At 45.6% G+C, this 21,263-nt stretch overlaps 1 protein-coding gene across 1 annotated transcript in view; it reads left to right on the top strand.

The window, feature by feature from the left end:
• The window catches only part of ACACA (acetyl-CoA carboxylase alpha), a 117,781-nt gene that overhangs the window by 38,270 nt on the left and 58,248 nt on the right, over window positions 1-21,263 (top strand). The window contains 11 exon segments of the mRNA XM_084299665.1: window positions 505-618; window positions 2,171-2,284; window positions 3,003-3,092; window positions 3,614-3,732; window positions 11,007-11,030; window positions 13,623-13,766; window positions 14,401-14,497; window positions 15,830-15,937; window positions 17,969-18,025; window positions 18,347-18,391; window positions 21,104-21,145. Coding sequence (XP_084155791.1) covers window positions 505-618; window positions 2,171-2,284; window positions 3,003-3,092; window positions 3,614-3,732; window positions 11,007-11,030; window positions 13,623-13,766; window positions 14,401-14,497; window positions 15,830-15,937; window positions 17,969-18,025; window positions 18,347-18,391; window positions 21,104-21,145 — 954 coding nt within the window.

The following is a 21,263-nucleotide window of genomic DNA, read 5'->3' as shown; positions in this document are numbered from 1 at the left end:
TCTCTTGAAACTTCAGGCAGTTAAACTCTTTGTTGGGTCAGCTTTCATAGTGAAGGTTTGCTAATTTTTGTGTGTTACACAAAGCATTCTGCTGCAATTAGGTGCTTTTTGAATTTTACATTGTTGGGGGAACTTCTGGTAAAAGACTGGAACTGGGTAACGGGATAACGTTATACCTGAGTGTCTTTGACCAGTCAGCATTTCTGACGTGTGTGGGTGCCAAAGCACATGCTGCAAATAAGAAAATAGGTAGCGGTGCCAGGCATTTCCTTCTGTGTAGCTTTTTAGCTTTTTTTTTTAATATGTGTAAAATTATTGGACATCTAATATTTTTACCTCTGATGGCACAGAAGTGCAGAATGATTTAGACAGGGACCTCTAAAGGTTACGTGGTCCAGCATCTGAGAGCATCTGTGTAGATATTTCACGTTTAGACCCCTTTGTAAGAGGAAGAGAGGATGTTTTCCTTCTCTTTTCAACATTTTCAATTCTTTCTGTTTTTAGGACCAGCTATGTGGCCGTGACCCCACCTTGACAGATGAGCTGATTAATATTCTGACAGAGCTGACCCAGCTCAGCAAGACAACCAACGCCAAAGTGGCTCTACGAGCACGGCAGGTAAGGGAGCGTTTGCAGCCATCCAAGCCCGTTAGAGACAGACTGTGCCATCGCTGATCAGATCAATACCAGGGCTGCTCCCACTTGGGGCTTGATCTCTTGGAAGGTCTGTATCTCATGATGCTTATTTGATAGCTATGCAAATGTGAAGAGTAGACTACTGTGAGCAGCCCAACAATGAAGGTAATTAACCAGTGATTAACCATTGTGACAGTCTGTGAAAGATTGCAGTGGATTCTGAATCACCGTGCGTTTTTATGTTAGGGTTACGTTCCCCTGTTCCTCCAAAATGTTGTCTGGCTTAAACAGGAATTACCTGAGAGTAGACTATGGTTTGTGTGATAAAGGAAGTCGAAATACATGCTCACTGTGCTTGCTTCTGGCTTCATAATCTGTGAACCTGACAAGCACAGGCTGCCTGGAACGCACAGGCAGCTGTACAGTAAACAGGACATGCTATCTGGGTTCATCAGCTACCCTACAACTGCAAATCAGTCTGTGCAGAGAACAGGGAGAGAAATTTACATGAGAATCAGATGTTCCTAAGGAATTATTGCAAAGAATACGCTGGTCTTTTTTTTTTTTTTTTTAATGTTTCTTCTAGCTTTTGACTTACTTTATTAAATCTCTTTTGAAGCTGAAAATAATTGGAAAAACTTCTGATACTGTCATTTCCAAGAGTCTCGTTCAGATAATAATTTGAATGCCAGACATCCGCCCTTATATTATTGCGGGCTTTCTCTTCAGTGGTTAGCGTGTAGCCAAGAAGGAGTGAGAGGGCATAATCGTTTCGCGATAGTGCTAACCCTGTAGTCTGATCACTCCTCTCACTCTGCAGTCCCTATCTCCATTCTAAAAGTCTGCAGCAGGGAAGCTGACACTTTGGGGATCTCTCCTTTTATTTCAGAGCTTGACTGTTGAAAATGAATGTGGTGTTTGAAGCTGCTCAGTGACCTTATGTTTCCTTCAGGATTGTATTTGTGTCCTTGAACCATTCAGAGTTATTGAACCTCTCAGCAGCATGCTGGGGATAGTGCTGCAGTCCTTGTGTATGTCTTTATGTTGCTCTTGCACTTCATTTTCCCCTGCAAGCTGCTTCCCCTTCCTATCTCCGTATCCTTCATGTTGGGCATTTAATACTTGGCACCAGTGGCTCCTGCTCGCTCTGCTCGGAAGCTGTGAAAGGCGGTCTCCGTTGCTGGCCTCCCCACAGCTGCTGCCTGCCAGATCTGCTTTCCAATTAACAGCCGGTCAGGCAATCCCCAGGACTAGCAGCTCTGCAGTGCTAAATCACATGCACTGATGGAACTTGATTGAAGCTGTTCCTTTTCTCCATGGGGAATTGCCAATAATACAAACCGAGCAGATACACAAATGAGGCTGGGGAGGGGAGAGAGTTTGCAGCATCACCCAGGTGCCACAGAATTCACAGGAGAAGCCAGTCACCTCTTCTGGGATGGAGTGGGCTATTGCTGCCTTGGAGGTACAGCCTCCTGCCAATGGTGCAGCAGAGCTCCTTTTGCTGACACGCTTTGTGTTTGCTGTTTACCAGGTTCTCATTGCTTCCCACTTGCCGTCCTACGAGCTGCGTCACAACCAGGTGGAGTCCATCTTCCTGTCTGCTATTGACATGTATGGACACCAGTTCTGCATTGAGAACCTGCAGGTATCTGCCACACTCTTCCTGGTTCCCTGCTTCCTCCTCAGGGAGCTTACTGTTTCTGCAGTAAAATCCCACCTGTAGTCCCCACGTCCTCATGGCTTTACATTCTGTCAGTCTAGTTTCCAGCTTCCCCCTCATTTTTGTTTCCATTGCGACACTAAATCCCGTGAAGAGGATCAAACCCTGGCTACCAGAGCTCTCTGTGACCTGACATGCCACGCCACGGCATTCGTGGGTTATGAGGATGTCCCCTGAAGAGTTACCAAACTCTTTTCCTGTCCCACATTTACCCTGCTTACTGCTAGTGCTGGTTTCTACAAGTGGTTTTATTTAAGGTTGTTAGTCAGGAGTTCGGGAGAGCTGGGGTCACAAGTTGTGTTTTTCTCTGGGTAACCAAAGACTTAATTGTGATGTATATTGAATTGGTGAATGTTTTGCAGCCAGTGAATAGGCTGACTTAAAGTAGTGGGACCACGTGAAGTAGCTTCTGTTGTAATAAACAAGCAGAGAGCTTGGACAGCAGGCTTTATGCTGCACCTAGCCAGGATTTCATGTTAAAAGGTCCTAATCCTTGCTGAGCAACAGGAAAAGCAAGGTGATCAGAACTAGACAGACTTCATCTTATTTTTTTGTTTTTGCTTTTCCTTTTTGCTTTTTAGCCTGATCCTATTTGCAAGATGGGGAGCTGTCTTCTAACACTGCTTTATGTAATCTCTTCTAGAAACTCATTTTGTCAGAAACATCCATCTTCGATGTGCTACCCAACTTTTTCTACCACAGTAACCAGGTGGTAAGAATGGCAGCTTTAGAGGTGAGTTTTTTCCCACTGAAAAAATAAACATATTTTATTTTATTTTATTTTATTTTATTTTATTTTATTTTATTTTATTTTATTTTATTTTATTTTATTTTATTTTATGTATTGGTGTCACCTTGCAAGATTGGGAGCTGTAGGTTGTGTGGAATCTGGCATAGCTGGAGTTTGGCATTTAACAGCATTAACATTCATAATTGGCTGAAGTTTCAGATACAAATTATCTTCTCTGCTTGAAGAAGATTTACATGGTTGAAAGGATTGAAGGTGAAGCTGCTGTCAGAGAATATGGTCGGCCCACCCGGTGCCTTGTGGTGATGGTTGTATGCTGCCAGCCTGGCCTTTCTCAAATAACAATACTTGACTTATTCTGGCTGGATTAGATTTCTATCTAGATACTCATTTGGAGGTATCTGTATTGTTTGTAATATTTTCAAGAGCTCTCCTGCTGTGTCACTTGTCTTCTTCCTCTGTGCCTCCGTAGCATGGTTAAGCTGACTGGGTTTCTCTTTAACCAGGTGTATGTTCGAAGGGCATACATTGCCTACGAATTAAACAGCGTCCAGCACCGCCAGCTGAAGGATAACACTTGTGTGGTGGAGTTCCAGTTCATGCTACCTACCTCCCATCCAAACAGGTCAGATCACATATTCAGGTGCCTTTGGGATCAGAGGTTTATAAGGAACTACGTGCTATCTTGGTGGAGAAAACTTGGAATAGAATTGGTAGAGAAATGGTTAGTTCCTGGTGCTTCAAATAAGCACAAATTGGTTAGGATAAAACCCTACATTACCCACCTCCTTCTCTTAAATTATTTAAAGCCACAGGAGCTGTGGGTAGTAGTTCCAGCAATTTGGATTCATTTAAATATAGCACAGTTCTCATGTGTTCCAGTTTTCAGTTAAGCTTGTGTAGTAACTTTACTCTGTAACTTCAGTTCTAGCTGAATCCCGAGCTTTCTGAACGATGAGATTCCACACAGAGTAATCAGTAGTAGGAATTTTAATAAAGAACAGTCAAACAATCTCTGTCCTCTTTCTGCAGTGCTCCCCTGCCAGTTCTTTGTAACTGTTTGTGATTGGCTCTACTTTCAAACCTGGCTTTACTGGATAATGTGAATTTTTTTCATAGTGTAATAAGGACTGGCAGCCTTTGTTCGTTTGACAGAAGAGACTAAGATATACATGCAAATGTGTATTATACAGAGATGTAAGAGCTGGCATACTTTGGTTTTCAGTCAGTATTTTTCAGAATGCATTTCTCATGATTACTGAATCTCAAAGTTGCAACCAAAACCATCAGCTGTTCCCTGCCCCCTTATAGACGGGTTGCATCTCCTAGCGTGTGCAAAGAGCATTTAAAAACCCCTTGATTTTCAGAACTTTTTTAGCATCTGTCAGGTTAGTCGGTCCCGGTGGTTCTTCATTTCCAGTGGGACTCCAGGAGGATGTTTTGTTCCAGACGATTTTTGTCCCAGGCAGGGGACTGCTGGAGCCCAGCGGCGCAGCGAGTGGCCGTGGCCGCCAGGTGCCACTGTTGGTCTGTGCTGGGTTGGCAGCATGGTTCCGTGCTATTTTCCTCCTTTGTTTCCAAGCATCTTTTTCCTTATTTTATTTTTGGTGGGGCTGGGCAATGGGGTCCAGTCTCGCTTCATTGAGAATCCATCAGTACATTTTATGAAATGGTTTTCAGAATCTGGTTTGCTAGAAATGAATGACTGTCCTCAACAAGCAGCACAAAACACTCATGATACAAATGGGACATGCATTTGGTCTCATCTGTTTTCTGCATCTCTAGAATATTTGTAAATAATTGCATACTATTTTTAGTGCCCCTTTATAATAATCTCTCTCCTTCCCATTCTTTCTCCGTTTCCTCTCTTTGCTAGTCTCAGTCACCTCTGTTGCTTGCGGGTTGTTTGGCCTGCCAGTGCTGACCACTGCTCTGTTACTGTGCACAAGCTTAATTGGACAAGGTCAGCTGGAAGATGAGAACTGTTACCTGCTTGGGGAACAGCTTCTTTGTCCTGAAATCTCCTCTCCCCTTTATGCTGAATTGGCTGTAGTAACGTCCTGAAGCTCAGTTCTGCTTCTCAACCATCGGCGGTGCTGATGGTTGAATGAAAATGCATTGCAGTCCTTGTGCAAAGGCAAGCAGACGTTGGGGACAAATTCGCTGCTTGCATAGGCAGGTTTGGTTCCTTGGAGTTGCACCTCGATCTGCTGGTGATGAATTTCACTCCTGTTGCTTAATGCAGCTGTTTGCAGTGTGTACCTCCTTGTGCAGCTATTGTGTGGCTGGGAGCTAAAGCACAACAGATAGCAGGATACCAAGGGAATCAAATTAGCACCGAGTGTGCAGATTTAAGCTCCCTGTGCAGGCAGTCCACACGTTAATCCCAGGACACAGAGCACTGAAACCTCAAAACTCTGACATTGTCTTGCTTGAGTCTTCTTTGTTGTTTTCGATGATGTTCTATCGAAAGTCCATCGTATGTTTTTCTGTATCTTCTGTAGCATGAACTCTTAGCCTGAAAAGCTAAAAACGCACTCTAAGGGCAAATCCCAAAGCCAAAATATCCCAGCTAACCGTGTAAAATGTCCCTGGAGGTTCTGCAGGGCTGGATCCTGGTGAACCAGAAATGGGCACCGCAGAACCCAGAGAGAGCATCCTGTTTTGGAGCTGGTGTTGTGTGATGCAGCACGTTTCTCAGCACTTGATCAGATATTTTTGAGCCCGGTTCCCTTTTTTGTCTGATTTCTGTGAATGCTCGGGAGTCTGAATTTTACCGGAGCAAATATTCATGGAGAGAGAATTGCAAACTGATAGGGTTTTTGTAATTGTGGGATATTTAAATTCAATGTCATTGGTGTTTAACCCTGATGTGTGGCTTCACTTAATTGTAACGGAAACAGTCCCAGTCACTACTTCTGATCCGACTAGTCGCACCAGGCACTCAGACTTTGTGGTTTTGACCACTGAATGATGGCCATCAACTACCCACAGTAAAGCTTTACATGGAAGCAGAGAGGAAAGAAAAACTGCTAAATCTAAATAACAAAATCATGGAAATGCAACCCGCTCCTGGTGGGATTTGTGGGCAGAAACCCATTTGGGAATTATTTGTTTAAATTAATAGAAAACACCCTGTTGTAAGAATCCCCACTGATCTTGATCGCAAGGGTAAGGCATAGGGAGAAGAACTTATAATTGAAACCACAGACAGCTTTATAGATCAAACCCATCAGCCCTTATTGCCCAGTGCAACCCGATGAGGAGCGCAGGGTAACCATCTGGTGCCTCTGGCAGTCAGTGGAGTTTCCCAGCCCTCTCCAAGCAGAGGCTGTCACAGCAACCCGACCCAGAGGAGGTGACAGAGGGGTGTCTGCGGGATGCTGATCACCAGACGCTGCACTGAGAAGCTGCAGGTATCTGCCACGCTCTGCCAGCCCTGCTGCAAACAAACGCTGACATGTGGAGCCCCTTGCAGTGGGATAACCTCGTTGGGATGGCCTCCTTCTGTTGCCTGGAGTCCTGGTGAGAAAAAATGGGAGAAAGAATCGAGCCCTGCTCTGAGATGTTCTTCGCCTCCCTCTTGTTCTGCCTGCCCTGCTGAGATGGGAAGCCGGGGGAATATTGACTGGTGTTTGGAGAGTTCAGCTCCCTTTGTGAGAATGGCAGGCCATGTGATGGATGCTGAAAGGCCTTTCGGAGGTGTTGGGCGCATGAAACAGCGCTCGCCTATTCTTAGCTTAAAATCTCCTGTTCAAAGAAACATTGTGTGTCTGCTCGAAGAAGAGGGAGAGGGAATTACAGAGCGTTTTCAACAGAAGTTTTTTTTTTTTTTTTCTAATAATCCTACTCTCCTGCTTTCAAACAGCCTTTCTTATGGCTGAGGCTGTAAGGTTTAAATTGAACTGGGACATTGTCCACTGTGGGTAGTTTTTGGAGCCTGCTGCAGCATCGTGCTGCTGCACTGCTCCTCCTGAAGCATCCCCTTTTCTCCAGCTCGCTGCCTTCCCCCGGCCAGGCTGCGCAGCTGCTCTCTTGATCTTCCCTTCCCTAGCAGCAGCTGTGCTGGGGGACCAGGAGGGAAGAGCTCAGGAAGATTTGTTCCAGCAATGCACGCCGCTCTGTCACACGCTGAGGCAATTGCTGACAAGGGTGACATAAAAATGCTGGATGTGTCTATTTTGGGGGATGGCAACGATAACAGAGGGCTCTGCCTCCCGCCTGTGTTCAGCCCCAAATGGAACTGAAGAGCAGCCCAGGCTCTTTTGTTCACTCCGATGCCTTACCCTTGCCTTCCCGATCCCTCTGTGCACTGAGCCCGTGCTGTGCTTTGTCCCCTGATGCCACATCTGGCCCTGGGATGTCCGGGGCACCTCAAACCAGGACATATCCCTGGGAGGTGGAGGTGAAGGGAAGTTTTAGCAGCGCAGGTTCTCTCTGGATACGCTCCAAGCCACCAAAGCCTTTAAAATTTGATAATTGGCTTACTTAGCTTTAAAGCAAGTTTTACTTTCACAACTTGATAGACAGGTTGTCCAGTTACCCCGAATTTGGAGCTGGGAATGCAGACGGCTCAGCAAACAGGGGCATGTGGGCAAGTGCCTTAGGTTTGTCCGGGCTGAATTCCTTCTTGGGACTGCCTTCTGCTGTCCTTGATGCGTCCGAGGGTGGAATTTAGGTCTAGTCAGTAGCTGCCTGGCATTTCCAAGGGTCTCAGTTCAAATGTCTCAACTATCTCGTGCTTGTTTTTGCCCGATACCTCCTCTTTCTGTGCTTGTGGATGTTTGTTGACACCCTACCTGGACTTTGCTGTTGCTGATTTCAAGGCTTAAGAGTGGTGCATGACTTCTCCCTGGCTGTCTCTTGATGTTTTATCATCTATGGAGTACTTTGGTTGTTCCTTTTTGTCAGCCTCTGCCTTAGCCTTCAGCTTGAAACCATTTTGAAGGCTGAACGCCAAATTTCATTCTGCTGTTTCCAAACAGTGCTTTTTACAGAATAACCAGAAACCAGAACTTGATTGCGCTTAGAGCAGTGCTTGTAGGTGCCTTCCTCGTTAGGTTGCTATAACGATAGAAAATTGGGATTTCTGACCAAATGAAATAATTTCCTGTGGACTAAGAGAGATGCTACGAGAGCTTCCTGCAGCACTCGTGGGCTTCCCAGCACCGAAGCAGCCGCCCTGCTTCGGGCTCTGGCTGCAGGAGCCCGGAGACCCGAGCACACAACTGGAAGCCTGTCAGTAGGTAGCCCCAGGTCCCCTCCTTGTTGCGGGAGGCTGATATCAGAGGGAGGAGGGGAAAATGATTCCAGGCCACCTGTAAATCCCCGCAGCTCGTGCTGAGGGTTTGATGTTAATTAGACAGCAGGCAGCAGTAATGTGCTGCAGCTCCCTTGGCTTGTCTGCTTCGGAAAGGGCAAAATCTTCCAGCAGAGCAAAGAAGGGGCTGTGGAAGGGGCAGCAAACTGAATGGAACGATGATAATTTTATGCAAATTGGACTTCAGGAGCGGATTCAGCTTGGCTGAATCACAGAGGGAGCAGAAGAATAAGGAAAGAAAGAGGGAGAGGAAAAACCCAATCAAAATGAATGGTTCGAGGCACGTTTCGCAGCCTTCTGTTTAGATTCTTCTACAGAAATGAAGGAACATAAGAGGAACGCCACTGGTCACAGCCAGTGGAATTGCTCTTTCTCCTGTGGTACCGCTGGTAATAACTACAAGTGGGTTATTCAGCCGACCTCTGCTGGTTCTGCTTTGCTGCCTGATTTCAAAGCCCTGCCCTGCGCTGCGCTCGGCCACAGCTCGCTGCGCCCGCGGTGCTTTGCATGCGCTGCCACGTCCAGAGGGGAGCTCCCTTGGTTAAGGGGAAAAAAAGCGGGGGGTGGCCAGGGGAAACGGCTGTGGGTTCAAGCAGGAGGGGCGGGAAGGAGCCGAGGGGGCTTTTGTTTGTTTGCCTGGGCAGAGTGGCTGCAACCTGGAGCATGCGGTGCGGAGCGCGTTCCCAGTGAGCTCAGCTTCCCTGCTGCACGAGGGCCTTTGTAAAGAAGAGAAGGGAGCAGGATTGGGGCTGGGGTGCTGGAAAGGCTTCTGGTCCTGCCATCAGCTGCGTGTGCTGGGGGTGGGAGCGCTGCTGGGGCTTCACCGTGGGCTGTGCTTGCATCAGCCCCTTGCCTCCTAGCACATCTCGGTGGCAGGAGACACCCAGCTCCGGGGGCCGAGGAGGTTGCGGATCCGGGGTGACCCAGCCAGGGCACTGCTCTGCATCCTGCCCACACCTCTGCCCCTGCCTCGCCTCTTTTCATCACTGCAATTCTCACCAGAACCTCTTCACCTCTATCCTGAGTGGTTCGAGAGCAGTTTCTCGAGCAAGGCTGCAGGGCATTCATTTTGAGACAAAAATGCTGTTTTTTTTTTCTTTTTTTTTTTTTTTTTAGCTTTTCTGAAAGCATTCCAGGGACTGCTGCACCAGGTGTAGGAGCTGCCAGTCCTCTCCAGACTATTTTTTCCAGCTGGAGTAGATCACATGCAGCTTTCCCACCCTTTACCAGGATAATAAATAAATAAATCTCCTCCCCTGAGGCCCTGTCCCTTTCAGTCTTAACAATAGGCTCCTCAGCACAGTGTCTCTCCCCCCAGCTCCAAATGAAACTAAATAATTTTTTTATTTACCATCAAATAGGTAAGTTTTCAGCCCAGTTTGTGCTTTCTCCTGTATGGCTTAAGGAAATCATGGGAACTTGTTCCCCCGTGAGCAATGCACCAAACACACAACCCCACAGTGAACACAACTCTCCCGTGACAAGACCAGGTTGTGATACAGGCAGTGTATTTAGGACCGTGACCGTGGAAATACACTGGTCACTGCACACTAGGACTTCATGCCCAGTAACTTGAGGGTTCTGCCTTTTTTAGGGGTGTTCAGAGGGTGGGAGGTTTGTTCTCTCACAGGTTTCTGCAGGGCAGGACCCATGTCCAGTTACAAGCCCCCTGAAGCTTTGCTTTCAATCCCTTCGTGTTTGCTAATCTCTGCACAAGCCTCCCGTGTGCACGTGTGTTTTTTTCAGTTTAATTTTTACTAATTTGAATGCCAGATCGCAGCAATTCCTGCATCTTGCATGGAGTGACGTGCTACCTCGTGCTGCTGTGAGTGTAGCCAGCATGGCCAGCCTGCGCCGTCCTCGTGCTGTTGTGCCCCTCACCTCCTTCCCTGTGTGCATCGCTCAGCCCCCGTCTTCATGCAATCATCTGAAGGGGTTTGGACTGACCTCAAAAAAAGGAACGTGAAATTTTTCCTAAAGTTAGCCTCAGGTTCTGCTTGTTCTTTCTGGTGCTCAAGGCCTCGGACGCTGAGAATGCCAAGCGCCACGTGGTGTGTCTGTGTGCGTTTGCTTTGGTACCGCGTTGTTGTGGGGGCCAGCGTGGGGGCTGCTGCTTGATGTGGTGGTTTGGCAATGAGGATTTGGCTTCGTTTTCTGGACCTGGTGTTCCCACGGACGGCTGTCACCTCTTGCATCTGCGCTGCTCTTCTGCCAGGGGGGCCACGCTCCCCGCCTGGTCCTGCTTGGGGAGCTCGCGTGGTGTACGCACAGGGCTGGAAGGTGGTGCAACCAAAGAGATGCTGTAGAGGTGCAGGTGCCTTGCAAACCCAGTTCCTGGTATGTATTATCTGCATGTCACCTGCATGGCCTGTGCTTCTCCCCGTGGCAGGCGAGGTCAGGTGGTGGGTGCCTTCTCAGGGTCAGTGACAGGGAGTCCTGCCGAATACCTGCTGGTTGATGACAAATTTGGGTTCAGTAAACTGTAAACTTGTTGCTGGGCTGTGTATCAGCTCGATGATAGTTCTTGATGATGGCTTTCACTAACCAATCTGTAACTAACTGTGGTTGTTTGATTACAGAGGGAACATCCCCACGCTAAACAGGTATGGTACTCGTCATCTTTTAAAATTTGAAAAGAAAGACTAGAACAAATAGCCTAATACTTACTGTTTTAACATGTTTTGTTTTAGTACCCTTCTCTTCACTTGGGAAGCTCTCAAACATAACTCCTTTTTCCTTCCCTTTTCCTCTCCCTTTGTTTAAAACATGTTTTCAGCTTTCCTTTACCCTTTAAAAGCAGCTTTGCATGCAGCAATCTTTCCAATTAAATTTGCCAGGTGACTCGGTTCACCTGCAGTACGATACACAGCTCTTTTTTGGGTCTCTCCTGTTTGGAAGTGGATTCCCAGCTGCTGACCCTCTGGTAGGGTGTCTCAGTGAAAGAGGGGTTTGCTTCTAGCTGGTAGCATACCTGTTGCTGCTCTGGTTTCTTGCAACTAGCTTAGAATTTGTCGAGGCTGTCTCACCTCTCTCATGCCATAGATGAATCTACATCTCAAACAGCTGACAGCATGTTTTGTTGTGTTTTGGATGCTAATTTTTCCTCCCATGTCTCAGTTGGAAAGTATTTCTTGTTTTAAATAATACATGAAAAATGTCTGCTGTCTTTCTGTTTAGTTACTGTTCTGTGATATTTTTTGTATTAGTTGTAAGAAATGTACACCAAGGCATGTCCTGAAAAATGTTTCTCTTTCAAAACATGAATACCTATTATTTATTACAGCTTACAAGCCTATTTAGGGTAAAATAGTAAAAATGGGCTTGAAAGTCTCATGGGTCTTAATCAGAGATAAATTACGAAAACACGGAGTGACTTTAACCACGGAGAGCCATTAATCACACCGATGATACTTTAGACTGCTAACAGTATACTGAGGGCCATGTCACAATGTTTTGCTCTATATGAAAGGAAAAAAGACTTAATAAAGGCAGGAAAAGCAGTGTCAGCAGTCCAAACAGAAGTTTGGTGCTGGGTCTGGGCTGACCGCAGTGCCACAACCAGCACGAGCTCAGCACAGCGGATGAGCACCTTGTGTCTTCAGGAGCTGTAAATCAAGCAGGTGCTGTGCCGAATCAGTGCCCTGATGCCTTCCCGTTACCTTCTGCCTACTGTGGCACCAGCTGAGGCTGAAGGCTGACTTTGGTGGCATCTTCCTGCGCCCTGGGGAGCAGGCAGCAAGGGCAGGAGCAGCTCTGTGCCGCACGGTGCTGCCGTGAGCCAGCTCGGCTCTCCTCTCACAGCAAGCCTGGAAGTCTCACCGTGCTGCAGGGAGCTTTTGAAGTAGGCCCCTCCGTGAATTCAGATGAGTCTGGAGAGCCCAGTTCAGAAATTAGAAATAGTTATTGCCCCTTACTACAGAGAAGGCAAAACTCAGCTCCGGTAGGTAGAGGAAGGGTGCCCGGTTAGCTGCAGCTCGCCTTGTGCAGGCTGCGTGAGGAGCTGCCTCTGCTCATCTAGACCACGTTGTTGTGGGTCTGTAAGGAAAACAAATAAAAATACCCAGAACAGCACAAACTATTTCACAGCAGGTGTTTACTGCCAGAGCCACTGAAGTGTAGGAGAGGTCGGCGATACTTCAATCCGCCCAGGACCTTGCCCTCTCCCAGCTGACCGTGGCAGGGAGCTGTGCTCCTGCTGTAAAGAGAAGGAAGCCACTCTCACTTCGTGCCCTCCTCTGCCTTTGTGCAGGTTGTCCCAGTCCTCACTTAGCTAAGGAACGGGTCCTGTGCGAGCAGTGTGGTAGCTGTGGTGTGTCTCAGTGCTTGGGTAGCAGCCCTACAGGCACGAGTACCAGAAGAGGAAGAGACTTACCTGGAGGGCACTGGGTTTGGAGCTCTGCCTTGCTCCATAAAATAGATGTGTTCTGTGGCCAACTGCTCATATTTAAAAGCTGCTACCTTTTAGCCATCAAAACTAAGCAAAATAAAAGGGTTGCAGTATTTTCAAAGTCTATGTTAAACCAGATGGAAGAGCACGGTACTTTGGAAACTGGAAAACACCCTTATAGGACCTTATTTAGGGTAGGAGTACTAGGGTGAGACTAGAAAATCCTGCTTCAAGTATAGGATTTTAGAGAGGATTTTTAAAATTTTTTAAAATAGGATTTTAGTGTGCCACCCTGCATCTGAGGAGCATAAATTGTAGCATGGCTAGAAAAATTGTGGAAGCAATAAGCAAATATGGCTTAGTGCACTTCGACCTAATTTGTAAAGATGCACTAAAGCTTTGAAGTGTCAAAAGTCTTTCTTGCTTAGTTCAGTATTCCACACGTAAAGCAAAATCTGCACATACAGGAGGAAAAATGCATTCAGCTTTGCAGTCGTAATTCACCTGTCATCAGTAAACTCCCTTAAGAAGCACTTGTTCCAAAGGTTTGTAACATTATTTCCCACCTTTTCCTGTTCCTGTACGTCTGGGAGGACGTCCAGGTAAGAGCATCCATGGCACCAGACACACGCCAGCACTGCAGGGCCGCAGGAGAAGGCAGCCCAGCAGGTCTGGCGTGCTGGGACTCTGACAAACCATGCCACAGCTACACGGGATAAGCAGCCACAATTCAGTGGCCAAAGCAAACGAACGTGCTCAGATGTTTTTCCTCTGCCACTGACTGTCACCTTCTTGCATTGCCGTTTAGAATGTCCTTCTCTTCCAACCTCAACCACTACGGGATGGTCCACGTCGCCAGCGTGAGTGACGTGCTGCTGGACAACTCCTTCACCCCGCCGTGCCAGCGGATGGGTGGAATGGTCTCCTTCCGCACCTTCGAAGATTTTGTCAGGTACGTGGGGAAGGGGGACGGCTCTTTGTGTCACCAGCTTCCTAGGTGGGCCCAAAGGGAACCAAGCAAAACCTTTGCCACTGTCTAGAGTCGGGTTTGGAGTGGTCCCAAGCTCGTTTGTTAAGCTTTTGGAGTGTCAGGTGGTTGTTTGGATACCCTCGTCTGTCCCCATGAGATAACTCAAAGTTTCAGGCTGCTGGGAGAGCACTTTGCAGCCGGAAGGATCAGCATCTTGAATTTCTGCTGACTGGAGATCATTTGCAAGCATGCTGATTTCCAGGGCTTTTGGTCATGCATATGTATGTGGGAGGATGGTTCCTTTATGCTTTCAACTTCTTAGGGGTAGGCAAAAAAACAAAACCAACCGAACAGCAGAGCTCCTAGCAGTCAGGAGTGCCTGCAACCATACGATCTGTGGCGATGTGACGAGTGTTTGAAGATCTAGGCTCTGCTTTTGTTTGAGGGGTGGAGGAGGTACTGCCTCCTCATCTTTTGAGTTTCAGTCCTGCAAAGAGAAGGAGTACTTTTCCCTCCCTCCCCCCTTACCGGTGTGATTTGTGGATTTTAGTGCCGTATGCTTGCAGTGAGCCAGCAGCAGTGTGTTTGTGACTAATACTTCTCTGGTGTATTTCAGAATCTTTGATGAAGTGATGAGTTGTTTCTGCGACTCTCCTCCCCAGAGCCCAACCTTCCCTGAAGCTGGCCATGCTTCCTTGTATGATGAAGACAAGGTACTGTAATTTTTTTCTCTTGAGGTTGATCTCAGTTTGGAAATGGACGGCGTGCAGAATGCTGCAATGACTGCAGGCTAGATACTTTTCACTTGTTGGAGTGCTGGAAGCAGGAGTTAAGAGCTTTATGTATTTATGTATGTGATTTGTTTGCTTGTTCACAGCAGGTGAATAAAAGTAGGTGGCCATTTCCTGACTCTGTTCTAAAGCTACATCCACATTTCTTATTCTCCATGTAAATTCAGAGTGTTGCTTTTAACCTCAGCAGAATTCCTGGCTCTGTGGCAGTGTTACTGAGAGTTTAGGCCACGAGTAGGTCTCCAGGCCTTCTCTGTGCCTTGCTGTACTGAACTACGTGTGCTGCAGCCTTTACTTTAAGTCTGACTTGCTGTGTTTTCTGTCTTACACTCTTCCTAGTCACGTTACATTCGGATTCTTCCTACTCCTCTGCCTCTTAGAACTGTTTTTAGGAGGAAAAAGAGAGTGAACCCCCTACAAGTTCTGCACTGATGCGGAGAGCAGGTGCAGAGGAAGCAGATGGTTTTAAATCCTTGGTGACAGAAGAAGTGCTGTCCTTAGTGACACAGGTAGCTGCTCCACTGCTCCGTCCTGCCTCCCAGCAGCTGCAAGCTCTGCTGGAATGCCGTCTGTGTTCAGAGCAGGGCTCAGTTTAAAACTTACCCATTGCTCTTGATGTGTATAAGCACTGTAGCCTTGTTTGAGAATATTACTGTCAGCCGCAATGTCTGTCTCTTTACCTCCCCCTCACCTCACCAAGGAAAATTTCCTGTTCGTATTCAGTTTTTCAGAGTTAACTGCAAGATCTTGAATACTGAATTTGTCATTTCTTGAAGCTTGAATGTAATTGATGCTTCCACATTATTTCATTTTATAGTAGATAGGAAAACACACAATGTTTTGCTCTTACACTTTGAATTTGCCTAATTTCATTACCTTTCGAGATGCCGAAGTCCTCTTATGCCCTGCCTGTACTGCATCTCATAAAGAGAGGCCCTGACCCTGCATTCTTTTTGCATCCAAATGAAGCACACTTGAGTTTGCCAAGTCAGATGTGACCATCAGAATTGGATCCTCTGAAGCTGCTGTTCGTGGACGTTAACACTTACTGCTGTGAAATTATGAATCCGTGAGGCTGCTTGGTCAAGGATGTTCCCTCGTATTTTTCCTGACTTTAGAGCAAGCTCTGCTGAAGTCGTTCCTTTCCTATGGGACCCATGTTTTAGAGTTGTGTTTGAGGAGCCTCTTTTGACAATGCCTACTTGTTATGCTGTTAACAATTTATTTATGGAGGGTATTTTCTTTAAATCGCAGGCCGCCCGTGAGGAGCCCATTCACATTCTTAATGTTGCTATTAAAACTGACAGCGATGTTGATGATGATGGGCTGGCAGCCATGTTCAGGGAGTTCACACAGAGCAAGGTAAGTCACCTCAGTTCTCTCTCTCCTGAACACCTAACTGCACAGGACAGCTCGCTCTGCTTTGGGAAAAGTCAGCATTCTCCTCAGATACTTTTTTCCAAAGTGAATAAATAAATACAGCAGTTACTTTCTTAATTTATCCCATCTAAAATCTTACCACTTATTTGACTGGATGTAGCTACACCCATCTGAAGCCTCCAGGGTAGGCCATGAAAAAAACACACAACAAGCTTTGTTTCTCTTTGCTGTTCTTAATGGTCCGTTCTAATCCATCAGCTCAGGACTTTTTCCCTTTTAATTTGTGATAGGCTAAGAGACCTTTAAGGTTTTAAATGCATCAGGTGGTGTTTCTATCACAAGGTAGAGTTGATTTGGTATGTTTTGTTGCTCCTTCATAAAAGCATGGGGTTCCCTTCCGAGTACCAAGAGTTAGTCCTGTGGTCACTTGTGAGGAAGCCTGTGCTGGGGACAGCCTCTGTGTCCACTCTGCCCTCTAGTGCCTGCCTTCCCTTGCTTTTCCTCACTGGTACAAAGAACTCAGAGCTTGTTGGTATGAAGAGCACACCAGGCAGTGGGACCTGCTGCACCCACGGCACCTGAAACGGCTCTGGAAGCACTGAGAGGCTTTTTTCTAACTTCACTTCCCATTGTGGGATGGGGTAATACATCTGCAGGAAGGAGGGGTTCCAAAATGGGACTTGTTTCTACTCGGCTTCAGCAGCTTCCTGTCTCTTTAAGCAAAGAAAATAATCAAATATAAAAATTAAAACTAGTTCTGCTTTTCATCTGCTTGATCATGCTCCAGGCGTTTTATGGGAGGGGATAAAAGGAAAGGAATAAAAAAAAATTCCAAAACACATTAAACTATCAAATAGGTTGATCCAAATTGTCCAAATAATCTTCTAGTCCCAGCATGTTGTGTGTGTTTTTTTTAATAGAAATTAGGATCATATACTTGTAAATGACTTGTGGAGGAGATTGAGGCAGTCAGTGTAAATGGAGTTTCTCCAGGTGCTGATGGCTAATCGCTCTGTAATAGCTGTGGACTTGCTGTGAGACCCACATTATTACGATGTAATCAGAATCCTGTTGCTATGCTGTTATTGTCTGCCACTTGTGGAATTTTAAAAGCAATAACAATTTTTGCTTTTTAAATCATGGCATTATTAAAGTTATTTTCTTCCTCTTGCCATGAATATCGGCACTGATGCTCATTTTCAAAGGGCTTAACCTTAGTAAAACATTTCAGTCTGTGCCGAAAGGGGTTGTTTTGTTCCTGGTCTGGCTGAGCTCTTGCTTCTTTTTTGTTCTTCTTCTTTTCTATTTCTTTTGGTTTTCAATTGGAAAAAGGAGAAGAAAGAAAAAAGTTTTACAAAGAGGGGCAAAGCTACCATTTTTAACATTTAGAAAAGAGCAGCGATGTGGCAAATACTGATGGCACCGTTCATTTGAAATGTGGCCGTATGGAATTTGTTCAAGAAGTAACCAGAATGGGCATTCACTGGTAGATCTGTAAACTACATAAAACTTACAGTTCATCACCTTTGAAATACTGACACATCCGTCCTTTGGTCAGGGTTGTTGGTGTGCTGTTTGTGCCAAAGTCAAGTATGTGGTACGTGCTTTCTTGGGTCAGTTCCTATCATTTCCCATGGCCTTACCTTGTCTCTCTTCAGAAAGTAATCTTTGCAGAAAAAAAGCAACAACTTTGGCAAATGAATGAGAGGATGTCCTGCAAGACTTGCAACTAACTCTTCTGCATAACTTGTTAGCAAGGATCAGCTGGAAGACTTTGTCCTTGTAATTTGGTTACTTAGCTCTTCAGCTTTGATATATTTACTTGTGTGTGCTGCCACGCAATCATCAGGTGAGGAATTGTAGCTATGAGTAGACCAAAATGGACTGAAAACTTAACAGCAAAGATGCAGAAGGATCTGTAGAGCTTCTGTAGTTTACAGAAAACTTTCATGTGTTTTTGCTATGTTCCTTTCTGTTGATCTCAGTCTCCCTTCCTTCTTTGCCCTTTTGCAGAAATCGGTCCTGATTGAACACGGGATTCGGAGACTGACTTTCCTTGTAGCACAAAAGGTATTGTCGTATCCCTCATGCTGCTCAGCACTCTTTGGTTACTGGCTCATCATGGCACCAACGTTGGTTGTATTTTTCATAAATTAAATACTTTGTTAACTATACTTAGTTCTGACTTCACTGGTTTTGTTCTCTAAAATTTGAAATTGTTTTGATGAATTTGCTTAAGAAAATTAATTTACAATTGTAAACAATCTTGGCACCTCTTGTATTCTTGAATTAATTCATTTTTGATTTTCATTCTAATTGCTAGCTTTCTTCTGCTTTTTTTTTCTTTTTTTTTTTTTTTTTCTTCCTGTGTTTGTGTGTTTCGCTTGTAAGGACTTCAGGAAACAGGTCAACTGTGAGGTGGATCAGAGATTTCATGTAAGTAAAAAAAAGGGTCTAGAACATGGTGGTATTCTTGATCTGAGGCCAAGAGACACGTAAGTGACTCTGGGCTTCTCGTTTGTTTCTTAGTCAGGCATTTGATGGCAACACTGGTGTCAGAGTTAAGTGAAGTGTTTAAATGCAGGAGTGGGCCTCTTGCATTCAGTGGGCCACTCACATGCTGGAGTGTCTCTCATTATCTGACTAACCCCATGACTGACACATTGGTAAAGATCTTCATTGTTTCAATATTGTTCTGTATTCGAAAATGTAATTAGAAAAATTTGTATTTCGTACCTAGCGTGGTGATTTCCTTAGTCTTCTTACTGATTTTAAAATCGCTCAGAGGAGTGATTGAAGTGACTTGCTAAATTTTGCATAATGACTTGGTGCAGGGGAATACATCTGGTGCTTTTGCTGCTATGAATTACTTCTTTCCCCTGGGTTTGGCATTGATGGGGGTTAGTTTGGCCCTGTTTTCAAGGTGGCAGTGTAAAGCATAAACAGGGTTTTCATCCCCTCTGTATCTGTTTTACAACTCTGGAGGTTGTAAGGAGTCTTGAAAGTGCAAGAAATTCGTCCTGTGCTTAACAAACCTGGTTTAGCCAGCTTGTCACTGCGTGGGAGTCCCTGGCCATGGTGCAGATGCAGATGGGTATTGATGAGCAGCTTGGGTAGGAAACTGGCCTCCTTGGAGAAGTGGTGGGACCCTAAGCCAGAAACGCCAACCTGAGATGGGAAAAAAGGAAGTTTCAGAGAACCGAGTTGATAGGTGGGTAATACAAACCAAAAGCCTGTGAATAAGCTCTGTAGCACGTATCAGCCATCAGACTTTACCCGACTCAGATCTCTTTGCCCTGAGCTGCCGCGTGGCGCCAGGCGCTGTCAGGATGCTCCTGGCTCCTCAGGCAGAGGACACGCCGTGGTGTGTCGGCTGTTTGCAAAGTTCCTGGAGTACCTCTGGGGTCCTTAGTGAGTGTCAGTCTTTATTACTATCTCCTATTCTATTCCACTTATTACTGGACCAACTATTAACTTAGCTAGGGCCTGGGCTAGGGTTTGTTTTTGTTTTAATTACAGTCTATATAATTAGTTCCCAGCATGTTGAGGTAATAGAGAGTTGCTCCAGCAAGCTTCCAATTTCCTCATCTCATTAGGTTTTTAACGTGATTATTAGTATAATAATCAACTATGATGATTTCTGTTGTAGCTTTTCACATTCTGCGATTTGCAGGGTGTCTTGATTGGCTAATTTAGGCAAATTATTTTGATTGTCTTGATGATGGTTGGTTGATTAGAACACAGCAGGGGTATAATTCTTCTGCCTAGGAAATGGAGCACTCTTTTGGATTTTGGTACCAGAGCACCGAGAATTTTTGTGTGTGTGCACATCTAATTATTATATTTGCCCACAACACCAGTCAAATGCCTTGAAAGCAATTACATTAGGGATACAATGAGCATGGACGACGTTAGGAGAAATTGGCAGCATGCAGGGGGCGTACAGGTAGGAGGGATTTGGAAGAGAGAGGAGGAACATGAAGTGTCCTCTGCGTGCTGGTTCGGTCAGAGTACAGCCGATCCTCGTGGCCTCACCTCTGTGCCTGTTGCCTGAACTTTCAGGCAGGTTTTCCTGAACTGCTGGCTAGTCTGAAAGGCACACTGCAGTCAAACACAGGTTGTTTTGTTCAGCTGAGAGCTATCAGGTGACTTTCTGGGGACTGCTTTTTATTGGAGGTAAAGATGATTTACTAGGTGGTCACTTCCAGCCTTAAAAGCTGTGTTGCTCAGTGGAGCCTTATATTCTGTCATTATTCACTGGTTGCACTGAGTCCAGCTGGGGTTGCTGTCCTTCATTGGCAGTGAAAATGTGACATCAGGTCAGATGCCTTCTTCTTCAGGTCAGATACCTTCTCAATAAGTTCTGGCCAGTTGTGTGTGCTCTCTCCTCTCACCTTTAGCACAGATGGCTGGTATTCTCGTGTCGGTACAAAGCATTCGTAAAAGTTCCTCCACCCAGTGAAAGTAATTCCACAGAACTGAGTGGCTTTGCTTGGATGGAACTGGAGGGGATAGGTAGAAGGATGCTGTGTAGTCTTGTTATCTTCTAAGACATGCAGTGCACCACAGAAGGATGTAAACCCTTTGCAATTTGGTAGGATTTTATCTGTGCAATAGAACAGCAGAGAAACCTAATCATATTTGTGGGGTTTTTGTAGACTGCTGTTTAATACACGAGTATAAAGTTATTTTATTACAATTCATTATTTTCCTTGGGAAGATAATATTTCTAGCAGTAAAGATATAAAGAGAGCTATTGAATACAGATCATTGTTTTGTGTACATCAGCTTACATTATAGGGTGTTAATACCATTGTGCATCTCCCAAACATTTCCACAATAACTGTAATAATCACAGAACTAGAAGTTTCCCACTACTGTGTCTGGACAGCTCCATCTTACTGTCTGTTGGCAATTGACGAGAATAATCAAAAGCCAGTCAGGTAGCATCTATTGTATTGGCAGCGAAGATGGGTCTAAACTACCTCTGCTGCCTTGTTGAGGGTAACCTGATTTTCCACCACTCGGTGATGTTGAAAAAGTAGCTTGGAACAACTTCTGTTATCTCCTCTGCTGTGGTGCTACTGCAGATCTGATCAAGTGGCTTGCTTTGGGGGGACTAACGTCATTGTTTTTATTTTCAAACAGAGAGAATTTCCAAAGTTCTTCACGTTCCGTGCCCGGGATAAGGTAGGTTGGACATCCTAAAACTTTTTCTCTAAGCATTCACTCTATCCTTCCCTCCCGTGGCTGTTCAGTGCCAGTCTAAGAGGGGGCTACGTCAGCCCAGCCTCAGTGTGTGGTGTGG

The sequence above is a fragment of the Netta rufina genome, assembly GCF_964035555.1.
Source record: "Netta rufina genome assembly, chromosome: 21".
Lineage (NCBI taxonomy): Eukaryota > Metazoa > Chordata > Aves > Anseriformes > Anatidae > Netta > Netta rufina.
This window is presented reverse-complemented; position numbering and strand designations above follow the sequence as displayed.